The sequence below is a fragment of the Monodelphis domestica genome, chromosome 5, assembly GCF_027887165.1.
Source record: "Monodelphis domestica isolate mMonDom1 chromosome 5, mMonDom1.pri, whole genome shotgun sequence".
NCBI classification, from domain to species: domain Eukaryota; kingdom Metazoa; phylum Chordata; class Mammalia; order Didelphimorphia; family Didelphidae; genus Monodelphis; species Monodelphis domestica.
In genome coordinates, this window is record NC_077231.1 from 266,926,801 (window position 1) to 266,949,096 (window position 22,296).

At 35.9% G+C, this 22,296-nt stretch overlaps 1 protein-coding gene across 1 annotated transcript in view; it reads right to left on the reverse strand.

Moving 5' to 3' along the window:
- The window catches only part of MALRD1 (MAM and LDL receptor class A domain containing 1), a 1,015,998-nt gene that overhangs the window by 500,438 nt on the left and 493,264 nt on the right, over positions 1 to 22,296 (reverse strand). Inside the window, exons 28-29 of the mRNA XM_007504899.2 lie at positions 13,801 to 14,049; positions 11,514 to 11,671 (exon numbers count right to left, since the gene is read on the reverse strand). Coding sequence (XP_007504961.2) covers positions 11,514 to 11,671; positions 13,801 to 14,049 — 407 coding nt within the window. The remainder of the gene's footprint in view (positions 1 to 11,513; positions 11,672 to 13,800; positions 14,050 to 22,296) is intronic.

The following is a 22,296-nucleotide window of genomic DNA, read 5'->3' on the forward strand; positions in this document are numbered from 1 at the left end:
GGGGACTCAATTCAGGAGGTATTCTGTGGATTCTTTCAATCTCTACTTTATCCTATTGTTCAAGAATAGCAGGACAGTTTTGTTGGATAATTTCCTGTAATATGATGTCTAGGCTTTATTTTTGGTCATGACTTTTGGGTAGTCCAATAATTCTTACATTGTCTCTCTGGGATCTATTTTCTATGAGTGTCATTTTATCAATCAGATGTTTCATATTTTCCTCAATTGTTTCATTATTTTGATTTTGTTTTATAGATTCTTGCTGCCTTGTGAAGTCATTCCCTTCTAATTGCAAAATTCTAATTTTTAAAGTCTAAATTTAATCCCTGACATTTTGAACATTTTCCTATCAATCTATTTTTCTTTGTAAATCATTGCTTTTATTTACTTTCCTTGCCTCATTTTCAGGCTGATCAATTCTGGCTTTTAAAACACTATTTTCTTATTTTAGTTCATTTGCCTCTGTTTCCAGATGACCTATTTTGCTTTTAATGTTCTTTTCTCAATTTTCTTTAACCTCTCTTAATTTTTTTAAATTGTATTTTGAGTTCTTCCAGTGCCTGGATATAATTCACTGGAGTTACTGAGTTTTTGTTTGGTATTCCTTGGTCTTCCTGTGTTATAGGTTTTCTTTTTTTCATTACCTGAATAGAAACTGTTGATTGTAATTTCTTTTTTTTTTCTTTTTCTGTTGTTTACTCATGTGTTTTTTCCTTCTTTCCTCCTCCTTATTGGCTGTATTCTTGCTCCTCTGCTTACTTGTTGGATCTGTGAGTTTTGGTTTTTCTGTCCTGAAGGGGTTTCTTCTCTGTTCAGCTGATTAACTGGATTAGGCTGATGGAGCTGAACAGTTGTATTAATGTGCCCTGGGGCCAGATTTTCCCCAGCTGCCAGCAGAGGCTAAAGCTAAAAGTAAAAGTTGGAAGCTGAAGATAGTTACCCCTCTCCTCCTCTATACTTCTTTCTGCCAGCCACCTCCTTGCCAGCTACCAAGTCAGAGTCCTGAGCTTCCCATGGTAATACCAAGGTACTCCATTGAGGTTGTGTCCCTCCCCCAGGATCCCAGTCAACCAGTCTCAGCAAAAATAGTGGGGGAGGGATCCTGGATTAGGATTTCCAGAGGCATAGGACCAAGATGGAAGTGTGTTGGCTGAGGCTGAGACCAGTCTGCCCTCATCACCTCTTCTCTTCTCCATCTTGTCATCTTCTCTTCTCTTCCCCAGCTGCATTCTTGCTAGCTTTGGTCAAAGCCCTGAGCTTCATGTAGTCATGTCTATCTTGGTTGAAGCCCTCACCCTGAGATTCCATTAATTGCCTAAGTCTCAGTACAGTAAGTGGGGGAAGGGCTCTGGGATCTTCCTCTTATTTTTTCCTTAAATCTGAGAATTCAACCTTCTCTGTGTACTTTTTAATTTAAATGAAGTAGGAGGATCCCTCAGCTCTGTCTTCTTGTTGGATTTGATTTTCTGTTTCCCTTGAAGAACTTTGTTTTTGATTGGGTGGAAGGTTTTTCACAGAGGAATTGACTTTTGCTGCTTCAAAGCTGCCTTGACTATGCCCATCAGTGGAAATGCTTATTGAACCAATTAATGGATAGGCATGTGCTAGTAATTATAATCATTTTATAGTGTTCTGAATAACTATATGTTTTGATTGCTCCAAATATAAATTAAAGGGGATTAAGTTTTGTTGTAACAAACTTATCAATTATTTTTAAAGTATTGACCTCCTTTCCCTAAGTATAGGAATAAATCTCCCAATAAACAGAGCTATGGAACTTTAAATTTTTTTTCATATTTATTTAGAGATCATTGACAGTAATTCAGCAATTTTATTTAAAAGACTTTATATTTTATGTCAAAATTTATTTTCTATCCTTCTCAATACAAACAGCATCCTCCCAGAAAGGGAGAAGAGAAACAAAATACAAGTTTAATAATATTGTCTTCTTCATCTGTTTAATATCAACCTATCTATTCTAAACAGCAATCTAAAGGAAGCCGTCTGATTTCTTCATGTCCAATTTGGCAGAAGGGTCCCGTTAAAGTATCCTTAGTGTTCAGTCCTGGTATTCATATTCTGATATTTAGTATATGACAGAATTCTTATGCAATAGTACTAATCTTGTAATTATTTTCAAACAAATGCTCTTGATTTAATCTTCTTTAAAATAGGAGTTAAAACCAAATCCCCATGGAAAACTATTAGACTTTTAATAGAACCTGTTACCCTAATTTAAGGGTACAAATGTTATAATAACTATGGGCAAGGCTTATAGAATGATGAAGATCATTATCTTTATAGAGAATACTGAAAAAATGTGCCAAAAAAAACTGATTTCAAATTTTTATAGATTTTCAAATAAATACCATCTTATACCATCTTAAAAATAGATGAAAGGTCTGAGTGGAAGGTATATTTCTAATGAAACTGGTGTTTCAAATGACAGTTTTGAAAGGAACTAAGTAACTAATAAAAAAAACCTTCATGTAATCAACTTGTACACTGCTAATTAAAATGACTCAGGTTGTAGTAAAATCTTCCTATAGAACAAATGCTTAGAAATAAAAAAATAATAATACAATAAAAATATTGGTCACTAAAGACCACAGTCAGATGAACATCAGGTCAGGTTGTTGCTTCCCTCTGCCTTGGTCCCTGACTAGCCCAGATGTCAATGCTTGTGACTACATATGACATTTGAGAAAGAGCTCCTGAAATCCAGGTGACAAATCCTCCAAATTCATTAATCTACTAACAGCCAGTTCTGCAACTTGCTGGTTCCAGCTGGCCATAGGCCCATTGCTGAGTCTGTCTGGGAGAGCTCAAAACTATGGTAGGATCCAAGACTGTTTCTGCTTCGGCTGATCAAAACTTGGCTCTGATTTGCAATGGCATTATGTTTCCAATCATTAGTGCCTAGAGGAATTCATTCAATGTAGTTCACTTCAGACCTGAAATTCCTATAGAGATCTTCACACATTTTGATTTGTCTCACTCTCTGGAAATAATGATATCTGTTACTTGTCCTTATGAAATTGACATATTAAATGATCTGGCAATCTATACAGTTAAAAATAATATATTTCCATCAAAACACTTTGGAGCAAGGGGGGTTCAGCCTACTCACTATGAGGTTTCAGTACTGATGATCTAAGCAAAATCTGTGCTTGTAAAAGTTTGAGCCTCTTGGGAACACACAGATTAGAGAAACATGCTGTAAGACTACATTGAGCCAGTCAATCATAATTTTCCTTTTTTAAAAATAATTGATGTACTTTATTAACCAATTAAATTTGACTAATGAATATTTCTATAAACATAAATCTTTATTTGTCCTAGTGTCTTTCCTTCTAGGTGAGTATTGAAAAGCACTTGTTAAATATTGAAAAATGGTTTTGTCCTTAGCACTGTACAATTTCTTGGATAAATGTGGTCTCTGTACCCTGGAGGCTTATAATCTAGGGCAGAGCAACCTACTATAATTGTAAATATTGGAAATGTGCAGTAAAAAAGAACTGGATTCAAATTCCATCTCTTCATCTGAATACATGTGTAACCTTGTAAAAATTATTTATTCTTCTCAGTCTTCAATTTCTTCATCTACAAAGTGTTTTAGGTGAATTGAAAAGGACTAAGTTAATAATCCTATAAAGAGTGATATAGTACAATATGTAAATTGGAAATGTGTAATATGTAAAATGGAAGCAATAAAAAGTAGTTTGACTAAATGCAATTTGAAAAAAATGCCAGTGTGTAGAGATGTGTTATATATCTGGAAGCATTAAGAAATAAAAAACTAAGTGGGGTTGTCTTTGTCCATGGATTATAAAAATGGTTACTCCACTAGGTTGTCTTGAGGAGAATTATTATTTTAGAAGAGACAAAAACTGGGCCACACGAGCCTGTGGTGTTTAGAAAAGATCTGAGCAATAGGAAATGGGAGACAAACTATAGAACGATTGCCTCCTTACCCCAGTAACCTAGACATCTTGTATTATATGTCTGTGTTGGCTCCCCATCCAAGTATGTGGGGTCAGTCTGCCATTGAAGATCCAGCCCTAGAAGCTTATTGGGCCATTATTTTGATACTCCATCCAATCTAATCATGATAGAAATCATTGAAAAGATCCATAACTACTGTAGAAAGCATCAGTTGTAAAAGCATTACAAGTTATTGTTAAGGATAACTGTATTTAGGAATTGATGACTCTTTAATTATATATCACCTATATTTGGTGGGGAATACATACCCAAAAGGTTATATCAAGGGAAATGCATCTTACCAGAGTTTAGAGCATAATCAGACTATAATATCTAGAACTGAAAGGGCTCTCTAATAGCAGCAGCAGCGGAGGCAGCAGAATTTATATAGCATTTTATATAGCAAATTACACATATGTGCATATTTATATATAGATATAACCTCATTTGATCATACTAAATTATACTCTATTTTATCTTAGAGGCCAACTAATACAACCTTTTATTTTACATGTTAGGAAATTGAGGCCTAAGGGAGATTTACTCATTTGCCAGAGTCATACAAGTGTTATGAGTTGGAGCTGATATTTGAATCTTGAGATTATGATCATAGTCCTCTAACTCCAGTCAAAATACTTTCCCCCATGCCTTGATGCTTCACAAAAACAAAATAAAATAAACAAAACAAAACAGCTTTTCTGAAAAGGATGTGATATCAGAAATTATGGATGGCAAAGGCAATCACCAATGTGGTATGGTCTGAGAGTGTTGAAAACTTGTTTACCCAGAAATATTTCCTTCTCTTGCAATGAGCAGATTCCTCATTGTCTGAAACTCCAAAATTATAAATGTAGGTCTTTTAGGTTTCTCTCCCTTTGGAGCTATTTTAAAAATCAAATGTTCCATGCACAATTGAATGTAAAGGACTTCTCTATTAGCAATGATCCAGAACAATTCTGAGGGCTACAGGCTACAGGAAGGGTTGGGGTAGAGGAGGGAGGGATAGAATATGATTCTTGTAACCAAGGAATAATGTTCTAAATTGACTAAATAAAATAAAAAAAAAGATATCAGAATTATGAGAAACATGGTCTTGCCTTTTTGTTGGTGCAGATGGTAGGTATTCTAGGCATTAAGTAATTATTCAGTACATTTCTCAGTGTGATGACTTCAGCATCAGCGACTATCTATACAAAGACTATTTTTATTAACCTGGTTTTTCTACTTAAATACAGTGTATAATATAATTAAGGCTTCAAAGATTGCACTGACACTAGGCTACTCAAACATCATGACTGAGTGTTGACATTGCAATATAGGGTTAATAAACTTGTACTCACAAATCTTCAGAAGGTAATATAAAATGATCAGAAAACATTTTCTTTTACTTTCTACATTGATGTCAAGGGTTCATTTTCTGGAATATTTTACTTTGAAATGAAATAAAATAATCAATATTCAGACTTCAATAAGGATGTAGTTGAAATAATAACACTAAAGTAATCAGATATTTACGTAAAATTATGATAAAGCCTTTCAGGCTTACCCTTTCATATGGTGGGTCTCTGCTAGGCATTTGATTTCATTGATACTTGCTGGTCTGCTAGTGACTTCTGATGATAGGTGAGCCTGGAATTTAACCTGGGAATGATAGTGTTGTCTTTTTATGGCTGTTGAATATGGTATTCTGAAAGGTGTTGCTCTCTTGGAGTCAGATGGTTCTATGCTCACTGAAATATACACAATCTCGACTAGCCCAGTACTTCTTGCTATTAGCCCCTGGGCTTCTTCACTTTGGACCCCTGTGCAATCTCAGCACCAATATATTATATCACATTGGCTACAATCTGTACCCAATGACAACAAGTTATTTGATGACTCTTTAGCTATAAGTAGCATACTCAGAAAAAAAAAAAACTAAGTAATGCCCCATATTTAATCTTTTCTTCTCAACCTTACCTCTGGATAGAGACACTTTATCACACTTACAGTTAGATTTTCCTAAGATCTTCTCTGCCTCAGTATGCAAATGAATAGGAGTCAGAAGAAAAGATCAGCTAAGTAGGCACAGTCAAGCAGGCATACCCATAAGTGCCCTTACCACTGACCTGGCACTAAAGCTCCAACTATTGCAGCCAGAGCCTTTCTCCATATCTCTCCCAGTCTCAGACTTACCACATTACTTCCCATTCATCTTCATGCAATGTCACTGATCATATATAGTTTTAAACACCATTTCCTCTCATTTCCCATTCTAAGTTAGAGAACAATCATTTGATCTATATTACCATTCTTAGAAAGGATGAGTAGTTTACTCAATAGCTAACCCACACTATTTTCCTATTCAAATTATTTCCCTGAACATTATTTTCCTGAATTAAATTTGGAAAATGAATATTGAGAATGTAAAACTATGGGGTAGCCATCAACTGGAGAACTTATAAAAATAACAATATAGTATAGATTATGATATATAATATATATACATAATAATATATAGCACATTATTATATACTACTTTAAAAATAAAAAAGATCAAGTTTCAGATAAACTTGGAAAAATTACAGGAGCTAGTAGAGAGTAAGGAGAAGAATGTATATAAGCAGTTCTTTTTATGATGACAAAAGAATTGAAAATCAAGGGGATGTCCATCAATTGGGGAATGGCTAAATAAGTTGTGATATATAGTGTAATGGAATACTAATTGTGGTATAAGAAATGGCTGGCAAAATGAGTTCAGACAAACCTAGAAAGACTTACATGAAGTGATGCAAGGGTAAGTGAACAGAACCAGAAAAATACTGAATGCACTAATAGCAGTGTTGTATGATGAACAACTGTAAAGATTTAGCTGTTCTCAGAAAAACAGTGATTCAAGATAATTCCAAAAGACTCATGATGAAAAAGGCCTCCAAAGGCCCCCCAAAAAAGAACTGTTAGAGATTGAATGCAGACTAAAACATATTTCACTTTCTTTCTTCTTTATTTTTGGTTTAATATCTTCTCCACAAAATGACTAATAGAAAAAAAAAGTTTTACATGATTGCACATGTCAAATCTATATTACAATGTTTACTGTCTTAGGACAGGGGGATGCAGAGGGGAAGAAAATGAGAATTTAGAAATAAAAATTGTTTAAATGAATATTAAAATTCCTTCATATGAAATTTGGGGAAATTAAATACGTACCATAATTATCTAAAGACAAATAACTTTTAAGGTATAAAAATTTGGATTGATAACCAAAAAACAAACAATTTTAGATCACTGATGATGAATATCTATTTCCTAGTGATGAATGTTGGAGGGGGTGTGGCAAAATTGGGGCACTGACACACTGCTGATGGAGTTGTGAATTGGTCCAATCATTCTGGAGAGCAATTTGGAATTATGTGCAAAGGGATTTAAGAGGCTGTCTGCCCTTTGATCCAGCCATAGCACTGCTGGGTTTGTACCTCAAGGAGATAATAAGGAAAAAGACTTGTACAAGAATATTCATCACTGCACTCTTTGTGGTGGCAAAAAACTGGAAAATGAGGGGATGTCCTACAATTGGGGAATGGCTGAACAAATTGTGGTATCTGTTGGTGATGGAATACTATTGTGCTCAACAGAATAATAAACTGGAGGAATTCCATGTGAACTGGAAAGACCTCCAGGAAGTGATGCAGAGTGAAAGGAGCAGAACCAGGAGAACACCATCCACATCCAGAGAAAGAACTGTGAAACCAGAAATGTATTAGAAAAATATATGCTTGATCATGTAGTGTGATAGGGATGTGATTGGGGTTTTGATGTTAAAGGATCTCTCTACTGCAAATATGAATAATAAGTAAATAGGTTTTGAACAATAGTGCATATATAACCCATTGGACCTGCTAGGCAGCTCCTAGAAAGTGGAAAAAAAAAGGGGTGGGAAAAATCACGAATCATATAACCATGGAAAAATATTCTAAACAAATTTTTTAAAAAATTTAAAAGATAAATATAAAATCTTAAAAAAATGAATACCTGTTTCCTGATAGTGAAGTTATAGATCAGTTTTCAGAATGCAACATACCTTTTTTTGGGGGGGGGGATGAGGGCAATGTGAGGATTTCTTTCGCTTGACTCTACTAATTTGTCCTTAATATTTTATTATTAAAAATTATTTTTTTCTTTCTACCACCTATTCGACAACTCTAGCATATGTGCTGTCTCTCACAATGTCCTAACTCTAAGCCTTTGCACTAGTTATCTCCCATGCCCAGAATGTTCTTCCTCCTTACATCTACCTCTTAGATTTCTTAGCTTCCTTTAAAACCTCAGCTCAAAACCCACCTTCTACGGGAGGCCTTCCCCCATGCCCCACCACCACTACTGGTTAATGTTTTCTTTAAAAAAAAATAAAAAGCATTTATTTTATACTTTTATATGACAGGTACTATATTAAGTGCTTTACAAATATTATCTTATTTGATTCTCACAACCACCCTGGAAGGTAGGCGTTCTTTTCATCCTCATTTTGTAGATGAGGAAACTGAGGCAGGCAAAGATTTGTCCTTTTTCTATGAGTACACAATGATATAAGTGTCTGATGCCATATATGAACTCAGGCCTTATTGATTCCAGGCTCGATTCTCCATCAACTTTACCACTCAATATTCTCATTTTTTTAAACCTTTACTTTCTGTTTTAGAATCAATACTGTGTATTGGTTCTAAGACAGAAAAGCTCTAAAGGCTAGGCAATGGGGGTCAAGTACTTGCCCAGTGTCACACAGCTAGGAAGTAGCTGAGGTCAGATTTGAACCTAGGACCTCCCATCTCTAGGCCTGGCTCTCAAGCCACTGAGCCACCCAGTTGCCTCCCAGTGGTCTCATTTCTAATGCATTTCTATTTAATTTTACTTTTCAATGACTGTATATATCTTGAAGGTGCTTATTTTTTTTACTTGTATCCCCCATTAGAATGTGAGGGCAAGAACTTTTGTGAAATAATTCTCCACATTGGGAATTCCCTTACAGTGATGAAATTTCATATCCTCCAGAGAAATACATATTACACTTAGACACATAGAAAACAGCAATCAAAATATTCCCATGAATACCTTATAATTTGCACTGGTATTAACTTACATTTTTCACCACAAATTATATCTTTGAAGTAAAGCTGATAGTATTTGTGATGGTATTAAGTCTAGTCAACGCATGATGGTACACATAGCTACGTGGTGGAGATACTCAAATGAGTCTCAGATGGTTCGACTAAAACCCTGATTTGGTCAGTCTTAGCTCTTCTCAGTTGTTAAACTGTTTGTTATTCAGATCAGGCATCTTCAAATGTGCCAGATCCCAGGACCTGCCAATGTTCCTGGGTAATACAGCAGTAGCAGCTAGTAAAGCAGCTTTGCAAAGTACATGTTCCTGGAATTTGACCTAGAGACCTAGGAGACACACACACACACACACACACACACACACACACACACAAGCTAAAACTAAAGATACTTGAAGCAGGAGGCATTAATATTGGACTTTCCCTTTGTTATTTTTCTCAGAAAAATTGTTCCTTTTTAAGTCTGAATTAGATTCTCAGAAGGAACAATCTGTTCTCAGTAAAAGTATATTAGCATGTAGTATTTTTCTTGAATATTGGAATAATCATTGGCTAATTTCTGAAATGCTTTTGCATCATGAATACTTATAATCATATTACATCATTTTATATTATTAAAATATTATTAGATCCCTTAGAAACTAATCAAAAATGAAATCAAATGGATGTGTTTGTTTTTGGGGGGAAGCAAAGCAAATCCTGCTTCTGTGAGAAAGTAAAATATAGGATAGTAATGACAACAATGACAATGACAATGATGATAAAATCGCTGACAGTAAAACAGCAATCTAAGGTTTGCAAAGCAACTTACCTATATCATCTTACTTGATCCTCAAAATAAGCCTGGGAAAGAAGTCCTATTATTATTCTCATTTTAAATCATTAAAAGCATCAGTTGTTGATCTGCCGTTACTGATGGACTATTAAGTCAAAGAGCCCAGGGAACAGCAGTGATTCCCTGGTCCTGCCTCTAATCCAACCCCCAAAATCATTACTCAAGAGACCAATCTCTTTGGAGATCAGTCACCCTGGGGTCAGAGAGGTAAGTCAACCTAATGAAAGTAGCAAGGCCCTCAGAGGACAAGACAGGAAGTAGCCTGAGCTTAGCAAACTGAGCTACTAAACATCATCTTAATTCCCATCTCTTCTAACTCTGAAGGAAAGAGACCTTCATCCCAAGCCCAAGAACCCTAACACTAGCAGGGTAGAGCTACTGAAAAATAAATAAAGCAAGCCTTCCCACCAAAGGCCTCAGCACTGGGGGAGCACTGCTTCAATGGCAGGCAATGGATATAGTTTTATCAGAGGAAATACTATAAAAGAATATTTATTACCATCTGCTTTGCTGCTGAACTCTAAGAACCATGGGACCTTCCCATCTTACTTGCCACTGAAACCTCTCTTATGTACCATCTCCTGTTCTTAAAGAGCTTACAGAATGTGCTTAATGAATGAATGATCCTTCAGTCATTCATAAGGGTGATAAAAACAAGGCTGAGAAAGATCAAGTGATGCGTCCAGGAGCATATTAATAAGTGTCCGTGACAGGATTCTGCCTTGGCTCTTCCTGATTTCTACATTTAGCATCCTATCCAGTCCATTCCTTCACTGTCTCCTGCATAGATAAAGTTGCCTGCATTTAAAGGGACCAGCCTGGCCGTGATATAAGGAGGATTTCGTACATGATAAGGTAATTCAGTTGTTGGGTCATTTTTTTTTTGTCATTTCAGACTCTTTGTAACCCCATTTGGAGTTTTCTTGGCAAAGACTTTGTCATTTCTTTCTCCAGTTCAATTTTTTAACCCCTTACCTTCCATCTTGGAGTTAATACTGTGTATTGGTTCCAAGGCAAAAGAGTGGTAAGGGCTGGGCAATGGGGGTCAAGTGACTTGCCCAGGGTCACACAGCTGGGAAATGTCTGAGTCCAGATTTGAACCTAGGACCTCCCATCTCCAAGCCTGGCTCTCAATCCACTGAGCTACCCAGCTGCCCCCTCCAGTTCAATTTAAAGATGAGAAAACTGAGGCAAGCAGGGTTGAGTGACTTTCCTAGGGTCACACAGCTAGTGACTGTCTGGGGCTGACTTTGAATTCAGGGCATCATTCCAGGCCTGGAATTCTATCCACTTTACCATCTAACTACCTAAAGAGTTCACAAAGCCATAGACATGTCTGAATACACATATATGATGTGAATACGCACACACACACATGATGAGGTAAGTGTCCACATTGAGGCTCTGGGTGCCTACTCTGGGACATGGAACTCACAGGTACAAAATTCACTTCCTTCTCCACAAACAACCACCCTAATCAAGAGAGATCTCCCTCCAACAAATAGGCCCCTCTCTCCTGGCTTTCAATTCCCCACGGATTGGGCTGTGCTCCAGACTGCTCGTGAGACCCCACAAGGTATCAAGAATCTGGGCCATACCTTAACAAGCACCTGAATGGATCCGGTAGCTTTCATGGAGATGAAGTACCAGAAAGTCAGGACACAGGCTGTGCTGGATTCTTGCCACTGAGAGCTCTTCAGATGGGCTTTCTCCCCTCTCAAGCCCACTGGAGTGGCCTCCAGATGTAAAAAGTGCCCTGGCAACAAGGAGCAGAGTCAATGATGTTGATAAGAGTAGTGAGACAACTATTTGGACTTCCATTTTTCATGAGTGCCTTTAATTCAATTTCATATGCTCTGAACCTTCAAAGGCATTTCCATTTAAAAGAGAAAGGGAAGCTAACAGCACAGCCCGGGCACATTCACCAAACAATTCCAAACAGGCTTTGCTTTAGAAATGTACGCTGCCATACTTAAAGGGAGCATTAATCGATCGGGGGGGGGGGGGGTGAGTTATGCCACCAAGTCAGCTCTAGGAGGCTATAATGGACTCTGAACATCTCTCTGAGCTTTCTCCATTCAGAGACGGCCTTCGTTTATGAAAGGAGTCTAAGCCAGCCCTGCCCTATTTATAAAATTATGCTCACGGCGTGCTCTAAGTTCATGAAAGGGAAAGGACAGCCTTTGGGAAACTGATGTCGTAGACTTCTTCACCATGATTAAATGCAATCGGATCACTATGTGGGATATAAACAATGAAATTGAGCCCGCTTTCACATTTCGTCATCCCTTGACTGTGCAAACAAGATAGCTGGCATTCTCATATACATAATTGCCACATAAGTAACACATGGTCACCCAAACTGTGATAAGTGAATTGCTTCAGCTTTGTATTTGCATCCAAGACCTGAATTGGGAGCAGTATGGCTCTTTGTAACAGATTTTTTTTTTCCATCTTTCTCTGGCTCAACTTCAGGCTGGATTTGAATTTACGAGAAGAGATATTCCAATTCAACAAACATTCATGAACTGCCTACCGGATGTTAGAGACGAAGACGATATAAAGAAAGAGGAAATGGAGCCCTTGCCCCTAAGGAGTTCAAATTCTCCCTATTATATTTTATTTTTTGCTATTGTTGTTTAGTCATTCATATCTTATACTTCATGATCTCTTTGGGGGGGTTTTCTTGGCAAAGATCCTGGAGTTGTTTGCTCTTTCCTTCTCCAGCCCATTTTATATGAGGAAACTGAGGCAAACAGGGTAAAGGGACTTGCCCAAGATCACACAGCTAGGAAGTGATTGAAGCCAGATTTAAACTTGGCTCTTCCTGACTCTAAGCCTATAGCACTCTAACCATGGCACCACCTATTGACCTATGCTTTCCTATAGGCCTATGGAATTTTGGAAAATAGGTGCTTGCTGTATTTTAAGGTCAATTCCTGACTTCATTTCTCCTTGAATTCTGCTCTTGACTGATTTCTAAGAAAACCACAGTATTATAGAGTGAGAAAGAAAAGGATCTTTAGAGGACATCCAGCCTGAATCCTTCATTTGACATATAAGGAAACTGATACGCAGGTAAGTGAAGGGATTAGTCCAGGGTTACACACAGGTAGTGGCAAAACTGGGATTTAAACTCTTACTCTAAAGTCAGGTCTCTCTTCTCAGTCACCTTACCAAGTAAGAAATGAACGGCTACAAAAATTGTGAAAATAGGTTGTCCCTGTACTGCAACTCCGTTTCCCACTCTTGCCAGGCAGTTATACAGCATTCTTAACTTTCCAAAATACTTTTAAATATATGATTCCACTAAATCCTCCCGATGGGGTAGGTTTTTCCGTTCAAATCATCCTTGTTTTACAGATGGAGAGAGAAGAATAAACTTTGAGAAGTTAATTGCTTTCCTCCGTGTCATATGACACTACTTGGCTCTGCTTCTCACAACCTATGTGACCCTGGGTAAGTCACAACTTCTCTGAGCCTCAGTTTCATCCTATATAAAATAGGAATTTGGACTAGAAGACCTCCATATTCCCTTTCAGTTCTAAATCTATACTTCCGAGAATCCATAAGCTAGAATTGGAACACATTTCTCCTAGTCCAATGCTTCTGTTCATTCCACACTGCTCATCCCTAGTAGCATTTCCAAATAAAAATGGCCTAGTTCACATGAAAGAAAGTCAATTTGTATAGCTTTCTATCTCTCTCATCCAAAGGCATTATAGATTGTAATTAATATTAGATTTTGATTACTTGCTCAATGTTGCCTTTATGTGCAATAACACCATAATTACTTCTATAGAGCTCTCCAGCTTGCTCTCAGGGAAGGCACCGTGATGAGCACGGTGAACGTGAGTAGTCCCCAATAATGAGCTGATGACTTACCAGTTGCATTTCCAAGGGCTGTGTGGTCTCTGGAAGGGCTCAGAAGCAGAAGTGAGCCAACTCCCAGAACCCAGTCAAAGTTGTCAGCCAGGGAATTTTGCCAACCACAGCTGCCATTTTCGAAGGTGCAGGAGGTTCCACATTCATTCTCATCAGTATTATCTCCACAGTCATCTACAAAATTGCAACTTTGTTCTGGTCTGAAACACTTGCCATTCTGACATCTTCTATAGCCATGTGGGCAGGAATCTGAAAGGAGAAGAAAGAGGGAACCACTGTTGATTCCAACTCCTATAATCCAGCCAGGGTTTTAGAAGGTTAGAGAAAACACACTTATCTCTCTAAAAAAGAAAGGAGTGCCTCTCAGAATTTTAAGTAAATTCCCTCAGTGCTCCTGAACTTTTAGTCCATTGTCATTTCATTAATTTTGTACAAAATAAAGACATAGCCTATATTAGTAGCTTCCCCCCCCCATAAAACCTTTAAGGAAAAGTCTGTTCAGTTCTCCCTGCATAGAAACACCTTCTGATCTGGTTAAACTACTAGCATTTACTTTTTGTTCACTGTGGAATACAACAATTTCAATTTATCTATGCTGTTAAAATTAGTTGCAACAGACACAATACAAAAAATATTTTTTTTTCTGTTTCAGTTACTGAGTTTGTCTTTCTCAAAGATATTCTAAACAAAGAGATCAACCAGAAAAGTATTATTGCCTTCTAGTGGAGTTGTTGGAAACCAAGAAAATGCCTGGAATATTTTTATTTTATTAACTTTTGATTTTTAAATTGACTCCATCAATTCCCACTTGTTCTGCTTGGGTGGTCAAGGAAGAACTAAAACTTAGAGCTGGAAGTTGCAAGGAGACAAATGATTGAAATTATAGGGGGAAATCCTTCATAACCATCAAATACTTCCCAAAATAGACTAGATTACCTCGGAGGGAGGGAGTGCCTCTTTGGTAGTGCTATAAAGGCATAGGCAGATTGAATAAATCAAATTATACAACATCATCTACAGTAAAAGACAAAACTATGGGGCTTGAAAACAAAGCACAAAAGTTATAAATCATAAATTTTAGAATAAATCCCCAAAATATCCCTGATTAACTGAGAGTGATGTTTCAGAAGAAGAGTAGTACATGGATTGACTGAGGAATTGATAACAGTCTGGTCTATGCGACCTCTACCTATCAAATAATAAATATTATTTTTTAAGTGCTAACTATGTGCTATGTACTGTGCTAAGAAATAGCTTAGGGCCCACTAAGCTTAAAGATACAAAGAGGTTATAAATAGTTTTTAGTAAACTCTCAATCTAACAAGGGAGACAACAATAAAGACAAAAAAATATTTATGTGCTGGATAAATAGAATAGGAAAAAATTAACAGAAAAAAAATCACCAAAATTAAGAATGGTTGGGCAAAGCTTTCTTCAAAGATGAGATTTTATTTGGGACTTAAAGCAAGGCAGGGAACTATTAATTTAAATCAGACAAGACAGTAGTAAAGATATATATATATATATATATATATATATATATATATATAGAGAGAGAGAGAGAGAGAGAGAGAGAGAGAGAGAGAGAGAGAGAGAGAGAGAGTGTAATAAGGAAACCAGTTTAGAAACTGAAATTACAATTGATTAAAAAAAGTAGAGAGAACATTCCAGATAAACCACCAAAATGAATACACTGGATTTAGGGAAAGGATCATAGCCCCAAGTCAAAATGTTGGTGTCTGCCTCCCGCTTTGGTTGGAGGAAGCCTTCATCAACTTCAGAGGTACATCAGATTTCCTATCTTCCTATACCTCAGATCACCTTAAGGCAATGACTTCATCAAAAATTATAGGAACCAAAGGCAGTTTCATGGATTTACAAAACCCAGTGGGAAATCTGTGCCAGTCCTAAGGAGAACATTTTGATGATCCAAGCAAAAGGACTTCTACAAACTAGGAATTATCCCTTTGCCAAATTTCTGTACACTCTCCCCCAATGTGTTATTTGTAGTGGTGAGAATGTAGGTCCTAGACTTTGGAGATAAAATGGTAAATCACTCCAGTATCATTTTCCAAGGAAATCCCATGAATAATATTAATATATGACTAAAAAATAAACTACAACTTATACCAATCATCCTACTATAGTAAAATACCACTTTCTAATAATCAATTCATCACCTAATCAAGTAAGGAACAATGCTGATGAGGACTCACACTTTGGGGAGAAACTGCCAACACCTTTGGGAGAATCTTGAGCACCCTGAGAGGAAAAGGATCAGTTACCTTATTTGCCACTGTGAGTAGGGACAGGGAGATGTCTATAGTCTATGCTATGTGTTCCTTGAGGATTCTAAGTGGTTTTCAAGAAGAGGTTAGATGATCACTTGTTGGACAAAATACAGAGGTAATTCTTACTTATCTTTGGATTGGATTATATATATTTGTTCAGATTCCTTTCAACTCTGAAATTCTGAGAGTAACTGATGACCCTGTAGCTATATTCTATTCATGTGAATGAATGTCTCAAAACTAAAATTAAAGTCTCAACCAAATATTAGGGGGTAGGTAATGAAAAGAGAAGAAAGAAAGTATGATTTGTTCTAACATGTAAGTAGTAAATAGTATTTTAGAAAAAAATCTTTAGGAAAAGGTAAGTTACATTTATTCAACTTGCTTTTAGCAAACTCTTATGAAAATATGTACTCAAAACATTTTCAAAGGCCACCAATACATTCTTAAAGTAGCCAAATTTAAAAGATTAATTTTAATTTGCTACCACACATCACTGCTGTTTTTAGTATTGCTGTCTTTAAATTTTACTTAAAATATTTTGTGACAAAAGAGTAGCTGCTCCTTTGGGGGAGCATTTTCTGAAGATCTTGGTAAAAGGGAGGTTATAAAAGCTATAGATTGCTAGGAGAAGCCTCTGCTAGGAAGAAGAGAGCATTGCATTTGCTGTGAAGGATGACCTTCTATTAGGAAAACTCTAAAAGGACGTCTGCCCAGCATGTGGGCTGTTGAACTAGATGAGCCCTAAAAGTCACTTTCAACTCTCAGTTTATATGAATCTATTGAACATTTCAAGCAATATTTGTCACAGCGGATGTTGGAAAGGAAGGTGTTCTCTTTCAAGGAAGACTAGAAGAATACTTCTATTTGATTAAAGAGGGGAATGTTCAAGCAGTTTCCATATTATTGACCTAGTGGCAATTTTTTATGGCTATAATTTCTCTAACAGAGGAAGCATGGAATGGTAGATAAAAGAGTTTGTCTCAGAGTCAGGATGATCTGGATTTGAATCTTATTTCATATACCTTACACTCTCTTTCACCCTGGGCAAATCACTTAAAAAAATCTCAGTCCCAGAGGCAATTCTATTAGAATCAAAATTTCAGAGAAGCTATCTAAAATGCTAAGTGATTATCAACAGAAAGTTCCTGATGATAACATTGAAATCCCAAGTTTATACAGAAATCAAAATACAATAAAACATATCTTTGCTTTACCTATGTAAAGAAGATGCAGAATATTTAAAATGATAAAGGGTGGAGAAGGGCAAATGATAGCCTTTCCTCAGCTTAATCAATCCACATAGTATAAACTGAAAAGATGCTTGTGAAAATAATCAAGAAAATTTGCTAGCAACTTGTAGAATTTGTTAGACTTTTGGTATGAAACTGTCTTGAAGATCTTGAGTTAAAATTGCAGAGGTATTTGCCAGCCATATGAGAATTATGACTTCAATAGAAGGACATAGAATGAGTTAAGAATACTATAAACAAGTTTTTAGTAAGACTAAGGTGTGAAATCTAGAAATAACTAAATTATGGTACATAATAGTTATGGAATGGTAAGAAAAGCATAAATCTTTAAAGGATACATGGTTTAAACATATAACTTTCAACAATGCTAAGCTTAGGTGTTTTAATAAAGTTATGTTCTTTATTTACCAAAAAGATATATCTTTAGGTCATACCCAATCAAGATTACCTATGACATAAAGCTGCTGGGGTCACTGATGAGGTAGCTGAACATATGGCAGTTTCCAATACTTCATAGATTTTTATCAAGATATAATTTGGAAACAGAAATAAATCTCTTCAAACATGAATCTGCAAACACTGAAATGTCAAATGTCAAACTAGCCAAAACCTATGGATCACTGACCTATTCATGATAGGAATAAATAATTTTCAAAGAAGGTGAAAACATTGATTTTTTTCTGTCCATAATATTTGACTGTATCTCATACCCTGTAGTTACTGCCTTTAATAAAAACAAACAAGATAACATTCATTTCACTGTCTTTACATTAAATTCTCTCCATACTCAAAGAACAGGCACATAAACATGGACACACAGACACACAGACACACACTTAATGGAAATTTGGCATATATATATGCCCAAACCACTTGGTATAAGAAGATCACTTAGCTACTACGTGTATGAGTTGGCATTTGAACCTGAATCTTCTTGTTTCCAAATATGGCCTTCTATCTATTAAATCACATGACTCTTTCTCAATCACATAAACATTCAAAGGTAGACTTTAAAATAGAACAAAAAGATATGGTGGGTCCTTAATGTTTTAATTAGAAATAATAGACTAAAAGAAGTTCATTGGCTCTTAGATTTGGAAATATCCTTAAAGGATTTTCACACAAATCACTATTCTTCTTAGGCATACATTCCATAACATACTATACCCATGATCATCTAGGTTCTACTTAAACACTTCTACTGAAGTTAGACAGTCAATTGACTACCTAGTCAAACAGTCCTGTAAGCTTCCTTCCCATAGCTTCAGCCTAGTTATGTACATTCCCAGTTCTTCAGCTAGCATCCCTATCCCCACCCTTCCCAAACCTTTATTTCACATCCAAAATCTCTGTGAAATACAGATGTGAATTTTAACTATGTATTTATTGAATGCCTCTCTGAAAGTCTCACTGATACATCACATTTAACATGCTGGAAACTTACTATCTTTCCTCTGTAATCTGTTTTTCCTTCTGAATTCCTTTCAGGTCTGAATATCTTTCAGTAAAAAGCAATATTATTTTTCCAAGAAAGAATCAGAATCTTGTTGATATCATTGACTACTTCCTACTCCTACAATCTGAAATATATTAATTTCAATGTCTAAAATGCATTAATTGCATCGTCTATTCTACTCCAGCATATAATTTACATCTATTTCTTCCTCTCTAATCCCAATAAAATAACTAAAATCTATGCCTGAATTATTATCCTTCTAGAGGTGATGTCAAGGAAGGTATGGAACTCAGATTTCATCTCATCCTTCATATAGGTTACATATCAGATTAAATTTATGTTTCATATTCACGATTACATATCAGATAAATGTATATATATATATATATTACATATCAGATTAAAATCTGACTTAAATTTTGATTTCTTCAATAAAATTAATTGACTACCCAGAAGATTCTGACCTATATACCCTGCATATTATATTCAGAAATAGTCAGAAGATATAGTATATGGTGAATAATAAATAATTCTTTAAGAAAAGAGAAGCTATTTTTAACACAAACTACAAATTATTTCCTATAGAGATCCTTGTAGAATCAATGACATGTGTTTCAACTAGTAGGAATAAAAGCAAAAGACAGTATCAAATTAGAAAAGGTAAAATTGAGATATTACTTTTGTTATAGTCACTCTTAATAGACCTTAACTCTGAAAAATGGGAAATAGTAAAAAATTAAAACATCGAGTATCTCACTTCTTTTTAGAGATATTTGCTTATTATTACTAAATAGTCACCACTCTTAAGACACCTAAAAAATAACATAACTGATACAATGTTTAAGGATTTTGATAGCTAAGAAAAACATGGTAGCCAAAGCCAACATGAATTTAGAATGTGAGCTTATTTGTAAGCATTTGATGAAGGTGTTTTCTCTAATGGAACAGACAGATATATTATTATTTTTTTAAACTTTAACTTTCCATTTTAGAATCAACATTTTGTATTGGTTCCAAGGCAGAAGAGTCATAAGGGCTAGGTAATGGGGGTTAAATGACTTGCTCAGGGTCACACAGGTAGGAAGTATCAGAGGCCAGATTTGAACCTAGGTCCTCCTGTCTCTGTGTTTGGCTCTCAATCCACTGAGCTACCTAACCCCAGACAGATATATTGTTGATTCAGATGGAACTTATTATCAGACAGTACTAAGGTACCTTTCCTGTGATATAAGTGTGAAAGCAAATTTCTCTCAATCAATTGTACTATTGCTATTAACACCAAGTAAAACTATTTCAGTTTAGCTATAACTGTAATCCAATATTTTCCCAAGATTTTTTTCATCTATATGTTTAGAGGAGAAATGTGTCTTTATGTCTTTATCAAGTTCTAGGAGGTTGGATTGTACTAGACATCATCAGTTATAGATGCCTACAAGACCAATAGTAGAGACTTCTTTCCCTAAAGGTACAGATCTATCAATTAATATTTTTTGAGAAAAAAGAAGGGAAAATGGAAGGAGAAAGGGAAAGGAAGAGAAGAGAAAGAGAAAGGAAGAAGAAATGGAAAGGAAGGGAATAAGGGAAGGGGAAAGGAGAGCTACTGCTTATTGGGTCTGCTTTAAATACATCATCAAAATCTGTATGGATGACCCCTAAGAGGGGATGCCATGAAGTTGTTTAAGCCATTGCTTAATGGCCAGGACAAAGTTTTCATAATCATCAATGATATTGGGGCTGTACATGGTTGTTGGTGAGTGAGGCAGAGAAGACAGGGAGGAGGGGGGGAAGGAGGGAGAGAGACAGAGACAGAGAGAGAGACATAGAGAGAGACAGAGAGAAAAAAGAGAGATAGAGATGAAAAGAGACAAGAGACAGAAAGAAGAAAGAATTGAGTCAACATGTACAAAGATGTATTAAGATTTTTTTTTGTTTGTTTTGTTTTCCTCTGCAAGAGATATTCTTGAACAAAGATTATAATAAAACCTTATTGGGGGTGTGTGTGTAGATTATATGGAAAATCATTACACTTTTAGAGGTTAAATATTTTCCCCACAATTATACAGTGGGTTGTTTAGCAGAGGCAGGGTTGAAACTCAAGCCTTCCTGACTTTAAGACCAACACCAGCCACTTTGTATCCTTGTCTCTAGGTTAAGGTATGCTTAAATGTCAAAGCATGCTTGAGACACTATGGGTTATTTTCTAATATTTCTGCAGATAACATAGTTGTAATGGTTAAGGTTTGAGTAACCTCTTTTTGCTGACCTAAAGCCAATTCTGTATCAGAAAATTACTCTGAATAAGAGGAACTCAAGTGTGGAATCCTAAGTTACCTGCAAAGGAAAAAAAAAAACCTTAAAGGTTCTGGTTTGGGAAGAATGGTTGAAGCATACATATGTGTACAAATCAAACCATATTGCATTTCCTAAATGAGTTTCTAATGTATCTTGATTCAAGATGGAGAGGTATGCAGTGCATTTTGTACATGCCATATGTTTCAGGGGGTCAAAAACCTCATTATCATACCTTTGAATTTTAAGAAATTTATAATTTTAATGGTCTTGATGGTTTGGGCACAGGACACCAGCTGTATATTCTGGGCTGGCAAAACACTGTAGGTAGGTATCAGCCATTATATTGCATATACCTTTACTCACTCTCATGAACTCATCTTACAGTTTACTGGTATCTGTTTTTGTGTACTAATCTTATGCACTTTAGTGAATCCCATAGAATTACAAGTGGTTTTCATATCAATAATCTGCAAAATAAAGAATAACCCGGAAGGATAATAACTGCTTTAATGCATGTAAATGCAATTTAGCTAACAATTGGAAATCTCCTCAGGCAGAATAGCTCAGTAAACTAAGAAAAAAAAAAGTTTAGCTTTAAAATCCAAGTAGATCTGAATTGACAATTTGCAATTTTAAGAGTCCCTTAATGTATATTTTGTGTGTCAATTACTTATTGAACACATTCTTTATGAAGCACTGATCTTGGCACTTCCAGGAATGGAAGAAAAAATAAGAGAGAGCCAAACTGGACAGGCAAGATGCAAATACCGTAAGTCCGGAGGAAGCTAAAAAATAAGGCACACAATAGAAAAGCATTAAATAATAAGTGCTCAAACAATTGGAAATAGTGATCAGGGTAGACTGCAGATAAGAGCCAGGTTTGTACTAGAACCTAAAAACTGAGCTTAGATACCCAAAAGGGGAGAAGAGATATATTTACTTGGTATATATACTTTGTCTTGAAGTATATATTCATCCTCGAAATCATCTCTATCAATATTTATTTCAACAAATTTGAAAGAGGTATAAATTTTAATATAGTTATTTATTCCTGGTGAATCTACCAAGCCCTTCTACCTGGCCCTTAAACTACAGGCCCTCATTTGGCTGGTAGAAATGGTTCAATAGGCTTATTCTAAAATTAAACATTTTATTAATATGTAGCTGCAAACCAGAATCTGTGAGTCAGACAGAAAGAAAGAAA